The following is a 14561-nucleotide window of genomic DNA, read 5'->3' as shown; positions in this document are numbered from 1 at the left end:
ATGTACACTGTACATGCCTCTCGCTCCTTCCCCGCCAAGTGGTCCCGACTATCAGCTGCACCGATCCACCAGCCATCCGCCAGTCACCCCAGTTAGTTACCTGCCACTATTTGCAGCCCCGTCCATTCAATTCAAGTCGTGCCATCATCTTCAGCGACGTAATGCGTCTGACTGACTTGAGTCTTGACGCACGCCTACTTGCCTTGCTGCTGCATTAGGCACGGGGAACGCATACCGCACAGCATGCAGACTACTCCGTAGGACAGTCGTCTTTCCCAATCTTTGATTTTTTGGCGTCGAGTCCTTTCTGTGTCACCCCTGGCCTGGTCGGTCCAGCCACGGCTACGGCTGCTTATGTTGCTTGGCGCCTGGTGCGACTCCGCATCTCCATCTCACAGCCAGCCAGCTTTTGCTAGCCACTTGCCCCCTTCCATTGCAATGGCATGACACAATCCCCGGCGGCATCACGAAAGGAAAAGAAAAAAAAGAAAACAAAACCAAATTCGACCTTTATCTTATCCCCTTCCATCCATCCAGCAGCGGGCTCTTCTCGGGAAAGGGTTCTTGTCCGTGCCCCTTAGTGATTCAGCTCGCCTAGTCCGTCAACAAGCCTTCCGAAGCTCAACTCCCTCCACCCCGGTCACGCACGTCATTCATCCTTTGGACAGCAAAGCCTTACTCATTGGCGCTCTCTTTCTTTTTTTTTTTTTTTTTTGCTCAAAGAGAAAAAAAACCCACTCCCGGCACCCAACCGCTCTGAATGATCTGAATCTCTTGCCCAGTCTCCAACTCTCCCCTCAGTCGAAGCATCCCTAGGCTGGTTTTGGCTCTTGCGCGCGAGCGAGCTGGCGTTGCGCCTATAAGCGCCGACATGTCTGCGTCGGAAGCTATGGAGCTCAGGCAGCAGGGTGCCATCGAGGCGTCCCAAAACCCGCAGAGCTCAGTTACTGCTGACCAGGCCCAGAAAGAGCTTGTCGAGCAGTCCAAAAATGCTGGCATCCCTGCCTTCACGTTTGATCCCGATGCTAGTCCAGAGCAGAAGAGAGCGCAGGCTCAAGCTGTGAGTCCGGCTCCAAGCCCAATTGCAACCACATTTACTTGCAGAGCAAGCTGCTGACCTCGTCTTTCTCTCCTCTCCTCTCCTCTCCTCTCCCCCCCCCCCCCCCCCACATAGGCCATCCCCCCCGAACTTCAAAGGAGCCGACGCGAAAAAGGTGCTGCCATTATTACCGATGTCGACGATGGCAATGGTCCCGACGAAGAGCTGCCCGAGCCGAGTAAAGCTGGTGTCCTTGACGTCGCCACAACCGCCGATGGAAGCAAGGATCTGACTGGCATGGATCCTGTTGCCCATGAAGCGCCATATTCACGCACTGGTTGGGCCCCGAAATTTGGCTGGGGAGGCGGCGCAATCGAGGAGGAGAGTCTCCTCGACCACGCGACCTGGCTCGAGGGCCATTTGCCTCACACTCTCTACGGAGGTATGTTCCTATAACGGCTGGCCCCCATGGCGCCTGTGAATTAGCTGTGCATACGTCTTGCTCATCAGTACACTTCCTCTCCTGCAGACTGGTATCACAATACTGGCTTAATCATCTTCGCATGCACCGCGTCGTGGCTCGTGGCCGTCTTTGGCGGCGGCCTGGCTTGGGTCATGATTGTCATGGCCATCTGCGGAACATACTACCGCACGTCCCTACGACGGGTGCGACGCAACTTCCGCGACGACATTACCCGAGAACTCGCGCTCAAGAAACTCGAAAACGACAACGAATCTCTGGAATGGATCAACTCGTTCATGGTCAAGTTTTGGCCCATTTATCAGCCTGTTCTTGCGCAGACCATCATCAACTCAGTTGACCAGGTTCTCAGCTCCGCCACGCCCGCTTTTCTTGACAGCCTCAAGCTCAAAACGTTCACTCTCGGCTCGAAACCCCCCCGAATGGAGCATGTCAGGACCTATCCCAAGACCGAAGACGACATCGTCCTCATGGACTGGAAGTTTAGCTTTACCCCCAACGACACGGCCGACATGACGGCTCGTCAGGTTAAGAACAAGATCAACCCCAAAGTCGTGCTCGAAATTCGCATCGGAAAGGCCATGATAAGCAAGGGTTTGGATGTCATTGTGGAAGACATGTCCTTCTCCGGCATCATGAGGCTCAAGATCAAGCTGCAAATCCCGTTCCCTCACGTGGAACGAGTCGAGATGTGTTTCCTGGAGCGCCCCAAGATTGACTACGTCTGCAAACCTCTCGGCGGCGACAACTTTGGATTCGACATCAACTTCATCCCGGGTCTCGAGAGCTTCATCCTGGAGCAAATCCACGGCAACTTGGCACCCATGATGTATGCGCCCAACGTGTTCCCCATCGAAATCGCCAAGATGCTGGCTGGCACCCCGGTCGACCAGGCAGTGGGCGTCCTCGCCCTCACTCTTCATGGCGCGCAAGGCCTGAAAAACTCGGACAACTTTGCTGGGACCGTCGATCCGTACGCTTCCATCAGCTTCAGCCGCCGGCAAGAGCTTGCTCGAACCAAGACCGTCCAGGACAACGCAAACCCCCGGTGGAACGAAACGCACTATCTCATCGTCACCTCTTTCAACGACACTCTTGACATCCAAGTCTTTGACAAGAACGAATTTCGAAAGTCAAAGGAGCTTGGTGTTGCCACTTTCCGGTTGGAAGAACTCGAGGAGCTCAATGTTCACGAGAATGAGCGATTGGAGGTTATCGGTGACGGTAAGGCGCGCGGCGTCGTCTCTTGCGACCTGCGCTTCTTCCCCGTCCTCCAGAGCGAAACGCTGCCCGATGGAAAAGTTGCGCCACCCCCAGACTCCAATCAGGGCATCCTCCGCTTCACCGTCGAGCAGGCCAAAGACCTGGACGGCACCCGGAGCCTGGTCGGCCTTCTCAACCCTTATGCTGTCATGTTCCTAAACGGCAAAACGGTGCATCAGACCAAGAAGCTGAAGCGCACCAACAACCCTATTTGGGACAATGGCTCCAAGGAGATTCTCATCACCGACAGACGCAAGGCAAAACTCGGCGTTACCATCAAGGACGATCGAGGTCTGATCAGCGATCCCGATCTGGGGAAATACCAAATCAAGCTCGACGAGATGCTGGACTGCATGGCTCAGGGCAAGGAATGGTACCAGCTGTCCGGCGCTCAAAGCGGCCGCGTCAAGATGATGGCTCAGTGGAGACCGGTCGCCATCTCCGGCGTCACCGGCACGGGGGGCTATTCGACGCCGATTGGCGTCTTGCGGCTCCATTTCCAAAAGGCCAACGATTTGCGAAACTTTGAGTCTTTCGGCAAGTCAGATCCCTACGTACGGGTGCTTCTGTCTGGAATCGACAAGGCTCGGACTGTGACGTTCAAGAACGACCTGAACCCTGAATGGGACGAGGTTCTTTACATTCCAATCCACTCTCCTCGCGACCGGCTCACACTGGAGGTGATGGATGCCGAGAAGATGGGCAAGGATCGAAGCCTGGGCTTGGTGGAACTCTTTGCTGGTGATTACGTTCACCAAGGCGAGGCGGGAGAGTATCTGGTGAACCAAGGCAAGGCTATTCGCACGGATGGCCTGCGACTCCACGGCAAAGGCATCGTCAAGGGAACGCTTACCTACACGGTTTCCTTTTACCCTTGTCTCAACGTTGCCGATCCAGAGGAGGAAGAGGATGAAGGGTCAGAAAAGAACGAAAAACCTGTCAAGACCGAGAACGGTGGTGCGAAAAAGCCAGATGACAAGACCAATGCAGATTCAGGGCGACCTTCTGTGGACCGGAACTCTCAAGGCAGCAAGATCAAAGCCGACCTCGACAAGCCTAGGCAGAGCTTTGACAAAAGCAAGGTCAACGGGGAAAGATCCGAGACTGAAAGCGCAGGCCGCCCATCGGTCGACAGGATCGATAAAGCAAACCCGCCCAAAGTTCGACTGAGCCCCGAGGAGCTTCTCAAGCATGAGAGCGGTCTGTTGATTTTTCGCCTTCTGGAAGCGGAACTGCCAGAAAGCCATAGCCGTCTTGAGATTTTTGTGGACGACATGGCGTACGCCTCGTACATCTCGTCGACGGCGCCGTCCAAGACTCACAAGTTTGACGAGATTGGTGATTGCGTCATTCGCGAGCTCGACTTTTCCCGGCTCACTCTTAAGGCTCGCAAGAAGGGAGATGACAAGGATCAGACGTTGGCTCAACTGACCGGAAACACCATGGAAACGCTGAAGCAATGCCTGGTAAGTGTCACAATCAAGCAAAAAAAAAAAAAAAAAAAAAAAAAAAAAAAAAAAAAAAAAAAAAAAAAAGGCCCCCAAGTGGAATGATGTATCGGCTGGGCTAACTTTGATGTGTCAATGCAAGAACAATCCAACAATGTTGAAGTTGAAAACGGACGAGGGCAAGGGCGGCTGGGTCAAGGTCAGCCTCAAGTACATCCCCATCAAGATGGAGTTGGATCCCAGCGAGAGCATCAACAACATGGGCAAGCTCCGGGTTGACGTTTTGGACGCCGAAGACCTGCCGTCGGCCGACCGAAACGGAAAGAGCGATCCTTACTGCAAGTTTGAGCTCAACGATCAGGAAGTATACAAGACCAAAGTCATCAAGAAGACCCTCAACCCGACGTGGAACGAGTTTTTCGAAGTTGCTGTCCCCTCACGGACCGCGGCCAAGTTCATTGTCAACGTGTACGACTACGACTTTGCCGACAAGCCCGACTTTTTGGGCGCGACGACGATCAGGCTCGACTCGCTGGAGCCTTTCAGAGCCAACGAGGCGCGTTACGTTCTCGACGGCAAGTCGGGCAGCATCCGCCTGCGGTTGCTGTTCCGCCCAGACTATGTTACGCGCAGCATCCACGGAACATCCACCTTTTCCGGCCTCAGCGCGCCCACCAGGATAGTTACAGGCGTCGCTGGTGCTCCGATCAAGGGAGGCGTAGCCGTCGCAGGTGCGGTTGGCCACGGCGTGGGCAGGGGTGCGTCCTTCCTGAAGCGCGGGATTCTCGGCAGCAAGAAGGAGAAGGAGAATGGGAATGGCACATGGCACGACAACGCAGAGATACCCACCCTGGTGACGCCAAGTGAGGGCGGCACGCTTCCAGAACCTGGCCTGAGGAAGGCCAGCGGCCCTGGCGATGCGCTGGATGCCTCCCCCATGGCAGCTGCACTGCCGAGCGGCTCGCCCGGCCATGCGCGCACCAAAAGCATTACCGCTTCGGTTCATAGCACTGCGCCGGGAGGTGGCCCCAAGGGCTCTGCCACAGTGACCGTGGTGAGCGCCTCTGGCTTCCCCCCCTCGACCGATCTCTTCATTGTGCTCTCGCAGCTCTCGCACAAGGAGAAGGTCATTGGCAAGACCAAGCACTTCAAGGCACCCAGCGGCCAATGGAAGTTTGACGAGACGTTCAAGGTTTCCTGCAGCGCCGACGCGCAGTTCAAGATTGAGGCAAAGGGCGACCACTTTATCGGAAGCAGTGACGACCTCGGAGAGCACATCTACTTTGTGGACGAGACGGGATCCGGCGCGGCCAAGGAACTCAAGGTCGGAAACGGCACAGTGACAATCAAGAGCACCTTCCAGCCAGCAGAACTGGACGCGCCCGACACGCCAAGATCGCACCTGCGACGAAGCTTCCTGAGCAAGCGAGAGACCCGCACCAGCCGAGAATCGACACCCAACCCTTAGATTGGGGGCGCCGTATTCTTGGTATCGTTTTGAGTGGGGAAGCCGGTAAAAAAGTATCATTACGAACCTGGCACAGGCTATTCTGAGAGACAGTATGATCATATAAGCAGCTCTCTTCCAATTATACTTTTTTTTTTCTTTTTTTTTTTTTTTTTTTCACGAGCGGTGGCGTGGTTTGCGGTAGCAGACCCCGGGGGGGGGGGGGGTTACCAAAAAAAAGCAAAGGAAAAAAAGAGCGCTTTGGCTAGCCATTTCTCTGTCGAAATTGTCATTTTTTTTCCTCTTCGTTCTTTCTGCGTTTTCTTTTCTGTCTTTTTTTTTCCCGTCGGTTTTATTCATACGCTCTGCCATTTTACACGGGCCAGCGTTCCTCTTTGGCCATGAAAGGGCGAAGAGGGAGGCTGGGCAACGGAGGAGGCGGGAGCAGGGGGAGATTTGTCTGTTTGGTCTGATGATATCCTTTTTGAATAGGCTTTTGTTTATGCAATAATACGATAGTGTTGATGCTGGAAGCAGGATGTGTCTACTGCCTTTGCTGTCGCCTTTGCTGTCGCCTTTGCCTGTCGTGGGCATTGATCAGCTTGCTTAATAACAAATACCTAGTAGTGATCGTCAAGAAAGTAACTCGAGCTTAAATGTTAGGAAACGAATTTAGAAGGAGAGATGTATATACGTGTAGTCTTGAACAAGATAAAGGCAGAATAAGCTGTAGTTTCACTGTTTCTCTTTATTTCTTTTTTTTTTTTATCCAAGCTTGGCATATGGAACTTGAGATGTAACAACCCGGAACCTAGGCAAAAAAAGATGGCATAGGCCTTTGCTGCTATTACTACTTGACAGATGATGGCAGAGGCATCATGTTTACATGCATTTATTCATTCCATCTTTTTTTAATTTTAATTTTAATTTTTTTGCCTTTGTAGATATCAGAAACAACCATCCCCCTTCATGAACGCCGCCTGCGCCAGGTCAGGCACCAAGGCAGCACGTACCTCTGCAGCTTGCACCGCGCCCCTGATTGGCCAGCTGCGGACCCACCCGCCGAGCTTCTGGGCTTTGCTTCAAGTTGGTGACGCGATATCCAAGCTGCCTGAACCTGACGTTTTACGTTCCCATCTCGAGTCCCATCAACTGTCTGCCCTCGACCCTGCTCCGCCGCCCCGAGATCCTGTCTCACGAAAAGGTTCCTTCCTACATTGGCGTTGCCGCTCACCAGTCGTTTGGTGTCGTCGGCGGGCTTTGAAAAAAAAAAAAAAAAACCACGCCCCCCTCCTCCTCCTCCTCCTCCCATCAACGAGCAAACAAAGGCTGTTGTCGTGCTTTACGGCCGGCCCATCCCATCAGACCCGGACCGAGACACCCATTTGAAACCCCCCCCCCCCCCAACCTTCATCCCAGCCAGGATGGATGCTCTCGTGGCGAGGTACAGCCGGCCGACGTACCAGCACGACGAGGCGTCGGATAACGAGGCGCACGAGTTGATGGAAGCGACCTCGTCCCTGACGACCAAGTTTGCCATGCCGCCCATCTCTCAGGTGAGTCTTTTGCCCTCGTCATCAATCACGTAGCCCTTTTTCCCCCCCACGTCAAACAACCATCCGCCCCCTTTCCCGCGAGCCGTCCGTTTCGCTCACGCGCGCAAACAGCCGTCGTCGTGGCTGCGCGCCGCCACGGACGACCGCGCCAACCCCGACTGCCCCATCAAGATCGCCCACGGGACGACGACGCTGGCGTTCCGCTTCCAGGGCGGCATCGTGGTGGCGACCGACTCGCGCGCCACGGCCGGCAACTGGATCGCCTCGCAGACGGTCAAGAAGGTGATTGAGATCAACAGCGTGCTGCTGGGCACCATGGCCGGCGGCGCGGCCGACTGCCAGTACTGGCTGGCCTGGCTGGGCATGCAGTGCCGCCTGCACGAGCTGCGGCACAAGCGCCGCATCAGCGTCGCCGCCGCCAGCAAGATCCTCGCCAACCTCGTCTACAGCTACAAGGGCATGGGGCTCAGCATGGGCACCATGTGCGCCGGCGTCACGCGCGAGGAGGGGCCCGCGCTGTACTACGTCGACAGCGACGGCACCCGCCTGGCCGGCAACCTGTTCTGCGTGGGGTCCGGCCAGACCTTTGCCTACGGCGTGCTCGACGCCGAGTACCGCTACGACCTGGGCGTCGACGAGGCCCTCGAGCTGGGCAGGAGGAGCATCCTGGCCGCCACGCACCGCGACGCCTTCTCCGGCGGCTTCATCAACCTGTACCACGTCAAGGAGGAGGGCTGGGTCAAGCACGGCTTCACCGACACCAACCCGGTGTTTTGGAAGACCAAGCTCGACAAGGGCGAGTTTACCAACGTGACGAGCGCGCTTGACTGAGTTGCCAAAGGGCCGGGGCAGCAAGAGGACAAGGGATGGTCAGGGGATGGTCAGGGGATGGTGACGGGGGGATGGTGACGGGGGGATGGTGACGGGGGGATGGTGACGGGGAGACGGAACAGGGCGCGACGCAGCTTTGTACAACAAGACGAAGGGCCAAGGGCCAAGGGCCAAGGGCCGACCGAAGAAGCAGCTTTCTTTTTATTCTTCTTATTTTGCCCCTCGTTACTTTCTTCTTGGTAGACAAGTACATGATTGATCTTGATCAATCTGTAGTCTTTGCTGAATGATGCAGTAGAAGTCTGTGGGTGGTTTCGTAAATGTACAAGAATGATGCAGTAGAAGCCCGTGTGCCGTTTCGTAATGTACAAGAATGATGCAGCAGAAGCCCCCGTGCGCCGTTTCGTCTTGTTCAAGAATGAATGATTACAGTCAGTAGAAGCCCGTGTCGTGATGCACAAAGCATCCACGACAACACCCCAGGTGCAAGAAGAGCACCACCGCCACCGCCACCATCACCCCCCCTCTGTCCTCAGCCATCCGTCCATGCCCAGGATGCCGTTCCCCCCCTCGTCCGTCTGCATCGGCCACTTGCCCACCGGCAGGATGCCCAGGTCCGAGCGCCAGCCGTCGCGGAACATCTCGGCGCCCGCCCAGGCCACCATGGCGGCGTTGTCGGTGCACAGGTCCGCGGGCGGCGCGACGACCCGCACGCCGGGGAACCCCCTCGCCGCGAGCGTCTCCCGCAGCACGTGCACGAGGAAGCGGTTGGAGGCGACGCCGCCGGCGACGACGAGGGTGCCCGCGGCGGCGGCGGCGGCGGCGGCCAGGTCCGGCCGGTCCTGCAGGGCGACGACGAGCCGCGACGCCAGGTGCTGGAAGGCGGCGCGCATGGTGTGCCGGGCCAGGCAGCGGCGCTGGGCGACGTCCATGCCGCCGGGCGAGGCGGCGGCGGCGGCGGCGGCGATGCGGTGCACGACGGCGTGGATGGAGGAGAAGGAGTAGGCCAGGCGGCGCGACTCGCGGAAGGGCAGGGGCACCGTCCACGCGTACGGCGTCGGCGCGGGGTCCATCTCGTCGCGGCGGGAGGCGGCCGGGCGGAAGAAGGCGGCGTAGCCCTCGCCCTCGCCCCCGCCGTCGGGAAAGGCAAAGGCCTCGAGCAGGCGGCCGTACATGACGTCCGGGCTGGCGGCCAGCACCTCGGGCGGCAGGATCACGCGGGCCGTCTGGTCCAGCATGTTGCCGACGGCAATGTCCCCCGTGGCGGCGACGACGCGGTGGTCCGCCACCCCGACCGAGTGCACCAGCAGCGTGTGGCCCCCCGAGACCAGCAGGCTCAGGAAGGGGAAGTCGACGACGCCGCAGCCGATGCCGCCGCCGCCGCCGCCGCCGCCGTCCCGGCCCAGCGCCCCGGCCAGCCGGGCCGTCAGCGCGTGCGCCTGCATGTGGTGCACGCCCACGAGCGGCGCGCCCCACGCGACCGCCAGCCCCTTGGCCATGTTGAGCCCGACGGCCAGGTTGGCCATGTTGCCGGGCCCGCGGGTCACGCACACCACGTCGGGCTTGCTCCTGCCGGGCTCCTCCTCCGCGAGCGCCGCCAGCGCCCGGCGCACCAGCGGCGCCAGGCTGGCGTTGTGGCCGCGCACGCTGACGACCGGGTGCACGCCGCCAAAGGCGCGGTTATCCGAGCTCACGCGCTCGTTGAACACGAGGGCCGTGCGGGCGGCGGTGCGCGAGAGAATCGCCACGGCGGTGTCGTCGCACGAGGACTCGATGGCGAGGGTGAGCAGCGCGCGGGCGCGTGTGCGTGTGCCGTGCGGTCGGGCGGCGAGACGGGGACGTGGGCGAGGCCGGCATGGCGGGCGGAGCGGCATCGGGGGAGCAGACGCATGCAAGTCGGGGGGGGGGGGCCGGTGTTTTTTCTGCGTCGAGACGCTCGCCAAAGATGTGCAGAAGTCGTTGGCCGCGGCAAAGGCTGACGCTGAAAACCTAAAACCCCCCGTCGTCGGAAGTCGGAAGTCGGAGGTCGAGGCCGGAAGTCGGTGAATCGGGAAATCTCCACTTTTACCCGTCCCCACTTTTTGTCTCGGCCCCGGACAATGTTCGTCTTCTGTTCTTCATGTCTTCTTGTTTTCACGACTTTGCCATATCCATGCTGCCCGCACCGGCTGACCGGCTAGCAAGGAGGCCAAAACCGTGCTACAGAGCGTCCTCCCCCATGCATCCATCTACATCCATCCACAATCATCAACACCCAAAGAGGCAAATAACAACATCACACCAAGCATACGCATGCTCCCCCCCCCCCCCCCCCGCCCCGGGTCACACCCAATTCACCCATTCGCACTTGCACCCGCCTGTCCCGCCATCAAACCCTCCGTACTTTGCGTCCCCGCTATCCCTGCGGTTGATCCACGTGCCGCCGATTCCCATGTCGTTGATCAGCGCCTGCGCCTTGTCCCTCTGCACCTGCAGCCTATCGTTGATGGGTCGGTCCCAAACGAGCTTCTTGTTCGGGTCGCCGCCATGTGTGTCGTGCGTAATCGTTACGGGATAAGGCATCGTCCCCGGCCGCACCAGATGGCCAGTGCCGCCGCCCGTGATTCCCTTGCTCCCGTCGTCTGGCTTGAGCAAGGTCGAGCTGCTGTTCTGCAGCGCTCGGGTCCATATCTGAACGTGGAGCCTTGTTTCCCCCCACGTGACCAGGTGGGACGCTTCCGTCTTGCGGCAGCCGCCGTCCTGGTCCAGCGGCATGGTTTCATCTGTCTGATTCTGAATGCTGACCGACTTGAGAAAGATTGTCCGTTTGAAATACGTGTAGAAGGCGTAATGTTCTGTAGCAAGCCCCCGGTCGTAGAGACGAACCGGCTGCTGTACAGGGTTTGGCATCATCACCGCCGGCGCTGACGTGCCGTCGGGCTCTAGATCCGGAGGCGGAATAAGGGCCTTGAAGGTAGTGTTGCCGATATCCGGGCTGCTCTCTCGTCGCCCAAGTCGGGAAGTGGAAGCCGTGTCGTTGACAGACTTGACGAGGCTGATGTAGAAGGGCGTTGGCTCCCCGCCTTTTTGGCTCGACTTGACATTGTCCGTCGTCTCGCCCAAGAACCACATCTCCTTGAAACTCGGCGGGCTAGGGTTGGGGCTGAACTGTGTGACTGCTGGCTGAGCTCGCTTGAGCAGGACCCCCCCCGCATGTGCAGCGGCTCCGAAAGCCCTGCGCGCAACAGAGCTTGGCGCGTCTCCGTTGGGCACGTCCCACGTCCTTTGCGTACCGTTGTCCCATTGAATCTGCATGATGAGCGTCGGCTGGTTCGGCTTATACGGAGCCACGGCTGCCTGCTGGTCCTTGGGGAGCGAGCAACTCCAGAGCGTGCTCGGCTCTGTGCAGCCGGATTTAGCAACCGTGTTGTCTGGACCGACCACGGTCAAAACTCCCGTTGGCATGGGTGGGAAATCCGTCAGGTTGACCCAGATGGACGGCTGTTCCTCTTGGGCGTGACGTCTTGTCAGCAACATTGCCAGCAATACGACAAGGAGCAGCAGAGCAATCATTCCACCAAAAACAGCCATCCAGACCCTCCTTCTTTGACGACCCTCACGTCCTGTCCGGCCAAAGCAACCTGTGGATGGCATGCACCCGCGGCCCCTCCAGAATCCCCCGGCGCGCCGCGCAATCACGTCTTCCTTCTCATGACGACGTCGTTTTCGTTCAACCTTGTATCTTCTGCCGGGTGCCGGGTGCGCATGCTCTTGCGGTCGATACGTCCCCGCTGCTCTCACGGGAAGTGGCTCACGGACAGTGGGAGGGATTTGCGTTCGCTGAGTGGATGGTGTGTCGTCGATGGGCCCATGGGCTCTTCGCTGCGAGCTCATGGTGGCTGCCAAGCCGGGCGAAGCCGGACGCGGGGTAGGCGGGAACTGGGTGTTTAAGGCATGTCCGGGTGGGAAGACAGCCCGGTATCGAATGGGACCTCCTTCTCGTTTCTCGCGCGGCGAGTAAGGCGGCGGGCAGTCCGATATGATGGCCGAATCAGGGGTGACGACAATCCGTGGCGTTGTTGCCATGCCAGTACTCGGCTCGGCAACCATGACCGCTCCGTTTGAACAAGGCCGTGGCATCCCCACTGCCCGAGCATCAGGTCCCCCAGAGGATGACCGCCGTGGCATAGGAGCCCGCACAATGGGAGCTTGCGCTGGTGATGAAGGCGCAAGTAGAGGTAAATCCTTTGCCCAGGGAGCCGGCGTTTCTTTGCCCTCGAGGTGTCTCCATGTATCGTTCCGTGCTTGTTGCTTGGGGGGCTCCAGATCTTGATTCCGGCTCGAAAACGACATCGACTTGTCAGCGAACGGCGTAATGACGTGGTCCCACCAACCGTGCGACCTCGACCCTGCGCTGTCGGGACTGAGAGTAAGAAGGTTGGACTTGGCGCTCCTTTGCGGACTTATGTCGACATCCTCCTCGAACATGGTGCAGGGCGTATCACCCCCTTCCTCATCTTGTGGCTTTTTTCCCATGCCGAGACTGGACCTCTTCTTATGCGCTGGCTCCTGGTAGTTTGAGGGCACGGGGGGTACCGGAGGCGGCGTCTGCGTTTTGGAAAATCTTGCATGCATAGTGACTTGCGAGTACATGCTGGAGACTGCTCTGTTGGGGCTGAGGGAGGGTGATGTATCCGGAGTGTCGGGCGACCACATGGATTTTTGTGCGTTCGAGCCACCACCGGCTTCATAGCTGAGGGACTCTCGAGCATGACGAGGCCTGAGTCCCAGGGTCGCTGCTGGATGCGAAGATTGACCGCCGTCGCATGCACCATGCGGATGAACTTGTTGGCCCGCCATGTCCGAGGGTGGCAGAGATATCCCGATAACAATAGGTCTGTCCTCGGGTGACAGGTCTCGATTTTTGGCTTCGTTCCTCTGCGTCGGGGTCGCAGTGTCGGGGCTCTTGCCATAGATTCTCCTCAGCCAATTCCAATTTCCCACAGAGGCGGAGCTTGGTTCACCCTCCAGCGCGCGAAGGGCGGCAGCGTCGACAAACTTTCCAGCCCCCATGTTTGGGCTTCGCTCATGATTACCGCGCGACAGCGTGGCCATGTCGGTGATGATTTTGATGCCAGCTTTGGCATTTTGGGCCTTTTGCCTTTGCCGAGACTTCAATCGCCGGATCTTGGTGGTCGAAAGCCTAGAAGTCCTTGCACTTGCCGATTTGGTGTTTTGATCCTGAAATGACATCGGCGGTTGGAAAATGTGCACCTGCTCACCAGCATCTATTGGGGTTATCACATTGTCGTCTTCCCATTCGTCCCAATCGTCGACTTGCTTGCTGACATTGGTGGAAGTGAGGTGGCCGTTCTCGTTGGATGTTTCCTTGGCCATATTGGCGTTGAACATTTATTATTCCAGCGTCGATTTTGCTTTTGGACTGTGTCTTTGTAATCGTCGGCATGTGACTGAAATAGACGCACGGTAATGATCTGTTGCGACAGACCCAGGGACAGCTCGAGTGCCTTGATCACCCAGATGTTGCAGCCCAGGGTGTCAAAGGAAGAAGATGCTGAGAAAGTGTCAACCGAACAGGTGGAGAATGTATTGGAAGATGCCCAAACCAGGGTGTTGAGACGGGCAATTGTTACGAAACGACTGAAGAAAGCATCACTGACGAGCTTGAAAAAATGGGAGTGACTAGTGATTCAACAAGATGGCATGCGTCTAGAAGTGAGGGACAAGGGAAACATGCAAGGAAAGACGAGAGCCACAGGCTCGAAAAGAAACCAAACAGCGGACGGCTTTCGGCTTGGAAAGACGAAGGAACAAGAGGGAAAGAATAGTGAAGGAATGGAAATCCAGGGCCTGAACAAAACAAAACGCAACAAAACAAAACAAAACGACCCGACAATAGCATGGCCCAGTCTGACAATGGACTGGGCAGCCCAACGTTTACTGGCCAAAGGACCTCGGCCAGTGTACGGAGTAGGGAGTATGGAGCAGCACAAACCATTGTTTTGCTGCTGCTCGAGGAGACGCTGGTTCCAAAGGAAACAAGCATCAAAGCCCCATCGCGGCGCTTTGGTTCCTGCGTCGTGGCCGGCGTCTAAATGCATTTCGAGGCTTCTGGGTGGTTGGATGGTTGGAAGATGAGATGGCGGTTCTGAAGAGGGCGCTTGTGAAGGACGAGACTACGATTCTATTGGTTGCCACTATGCGCCACGCCGACAAGGCCGTCCTGATTGGCTGACTGGCGTGATTCTGCCTTCTGCGGCGGTATGCAGTGCAGGTTTTGGGTTACAGCACGAACGACTTGCAGCCACTGCGTCACCGCGTCACTGCGTCCCTGCGACTGACCTGACGCGAGCACGGCAGGTGCTACATATGTACCAGCCGTTCGTTTCCAGCCGGCAACAGGCGTAAAGCCGGGCTGGGTTACCCAGCAGGTGCCGAGAAAACTCCATGTCGTATGTTCTGTAATGCATGTGACTGGACCTTGCTGGGTGCTCCT

The 14561-nt window shown here is 57.9% G+C and overlaps 4 protein-coding genes across 4 annotated transcripts; 2 read left to right on the top strand and 2 right to left on the bottom strand.

Annotated features, from left to right (window-relative positions):
* Positions 1 to 871: 871 nt before the first annotated feature.
* Positions 872 to 5699, top strand: UV8b_03911 (uncharacterized protein; the record flags this gene model as incomplete). The annotated part of the gene is made up of 4 exons (XM_043141409.1): positions 872 to 1060; positions 1175 to 1481; positions 1569 to 4249; positions 4374 to 5699. 4 exons carry the CDS (start codon positions 872 to 874, stop codon positions 5697 to 5699), a joined length of 4503 nt encoding a protein of 1500 aa, XP_042997343.1.
* Positions 5700 to 7102: 1403 nt separating this feature from the next.
* Positions 7103 to 8065, top strand: UV8b_03910 (uncharacterized protein; the record flags this gene model as incomplete). The annotated part of the gene is made up of 2 exons (XM_043141408.1): positions 7103 to 7234; positions 7346 to 8065. The coding sequence occupies 2 exons, from the start codon at positions 7103 to 7105 to the stop codon at positions 8063 to 8065; spliced, it is 852 nt and encodes a 283-aa protein (XP_042997342.1).
* A 515-nt stretch (positions 8066 to 8580) lies between these two features.
* UV8b_03909 (uncharacterized protein) lies at positions 8581 to 9939 on the bottom strand (the record flags this gene model as incomplete). Its single annotated transcript, XM_043141407.1, has 1 exon — positions 8581 to 9939. One exon carries the CDS (start codon positions 9937 to 9939, stop codon positions 8581 to 8583), a length of 1359 nt encoding a protein of 452 aa, XP_042997341.1.
* Positions 9940 to 10387: 448 nt separating this feature from the next.
* On the bottom strand, positions 10388 to 13441 carry UV8b_03908 (uncharacterized protein; the record flags this gene model as incomplete). Its single annotated transcript, XM_043141406.1, has 2 exons — positions 10388 to 11553; positions 11686 to 13441. The coding sequence occupies 2 exons, from the start codon at positions 13439 to 13441 to the stop codon at positions 10388 to 10390; spliced, it is 2922 nt and encodes a 973-aa protein (XP_042997340.1).
* Positions 13442 to 14561: the final 1120 nt, after the last annotated feature.

This window comes from Ustilaginoidea virens, chromosome 3 (genome assembly GCF_000687475.1).
Source record: "Ustilaginoidea virens chromosome 3, complete sequence".
Classification (NCBI taxonomy): Eukaryota; Fungi; Ascomycota; class Sordariomycetes; order Hypocreales; family Clavicipitaceae; genus Ustilaginoidea; species Ustilaginoidea virens.
The sequence above is the reverse complement of the archived record's forward strand: the minus strand, read 5'-3'. Positions and strand labels throughout refer to the sequence as shown.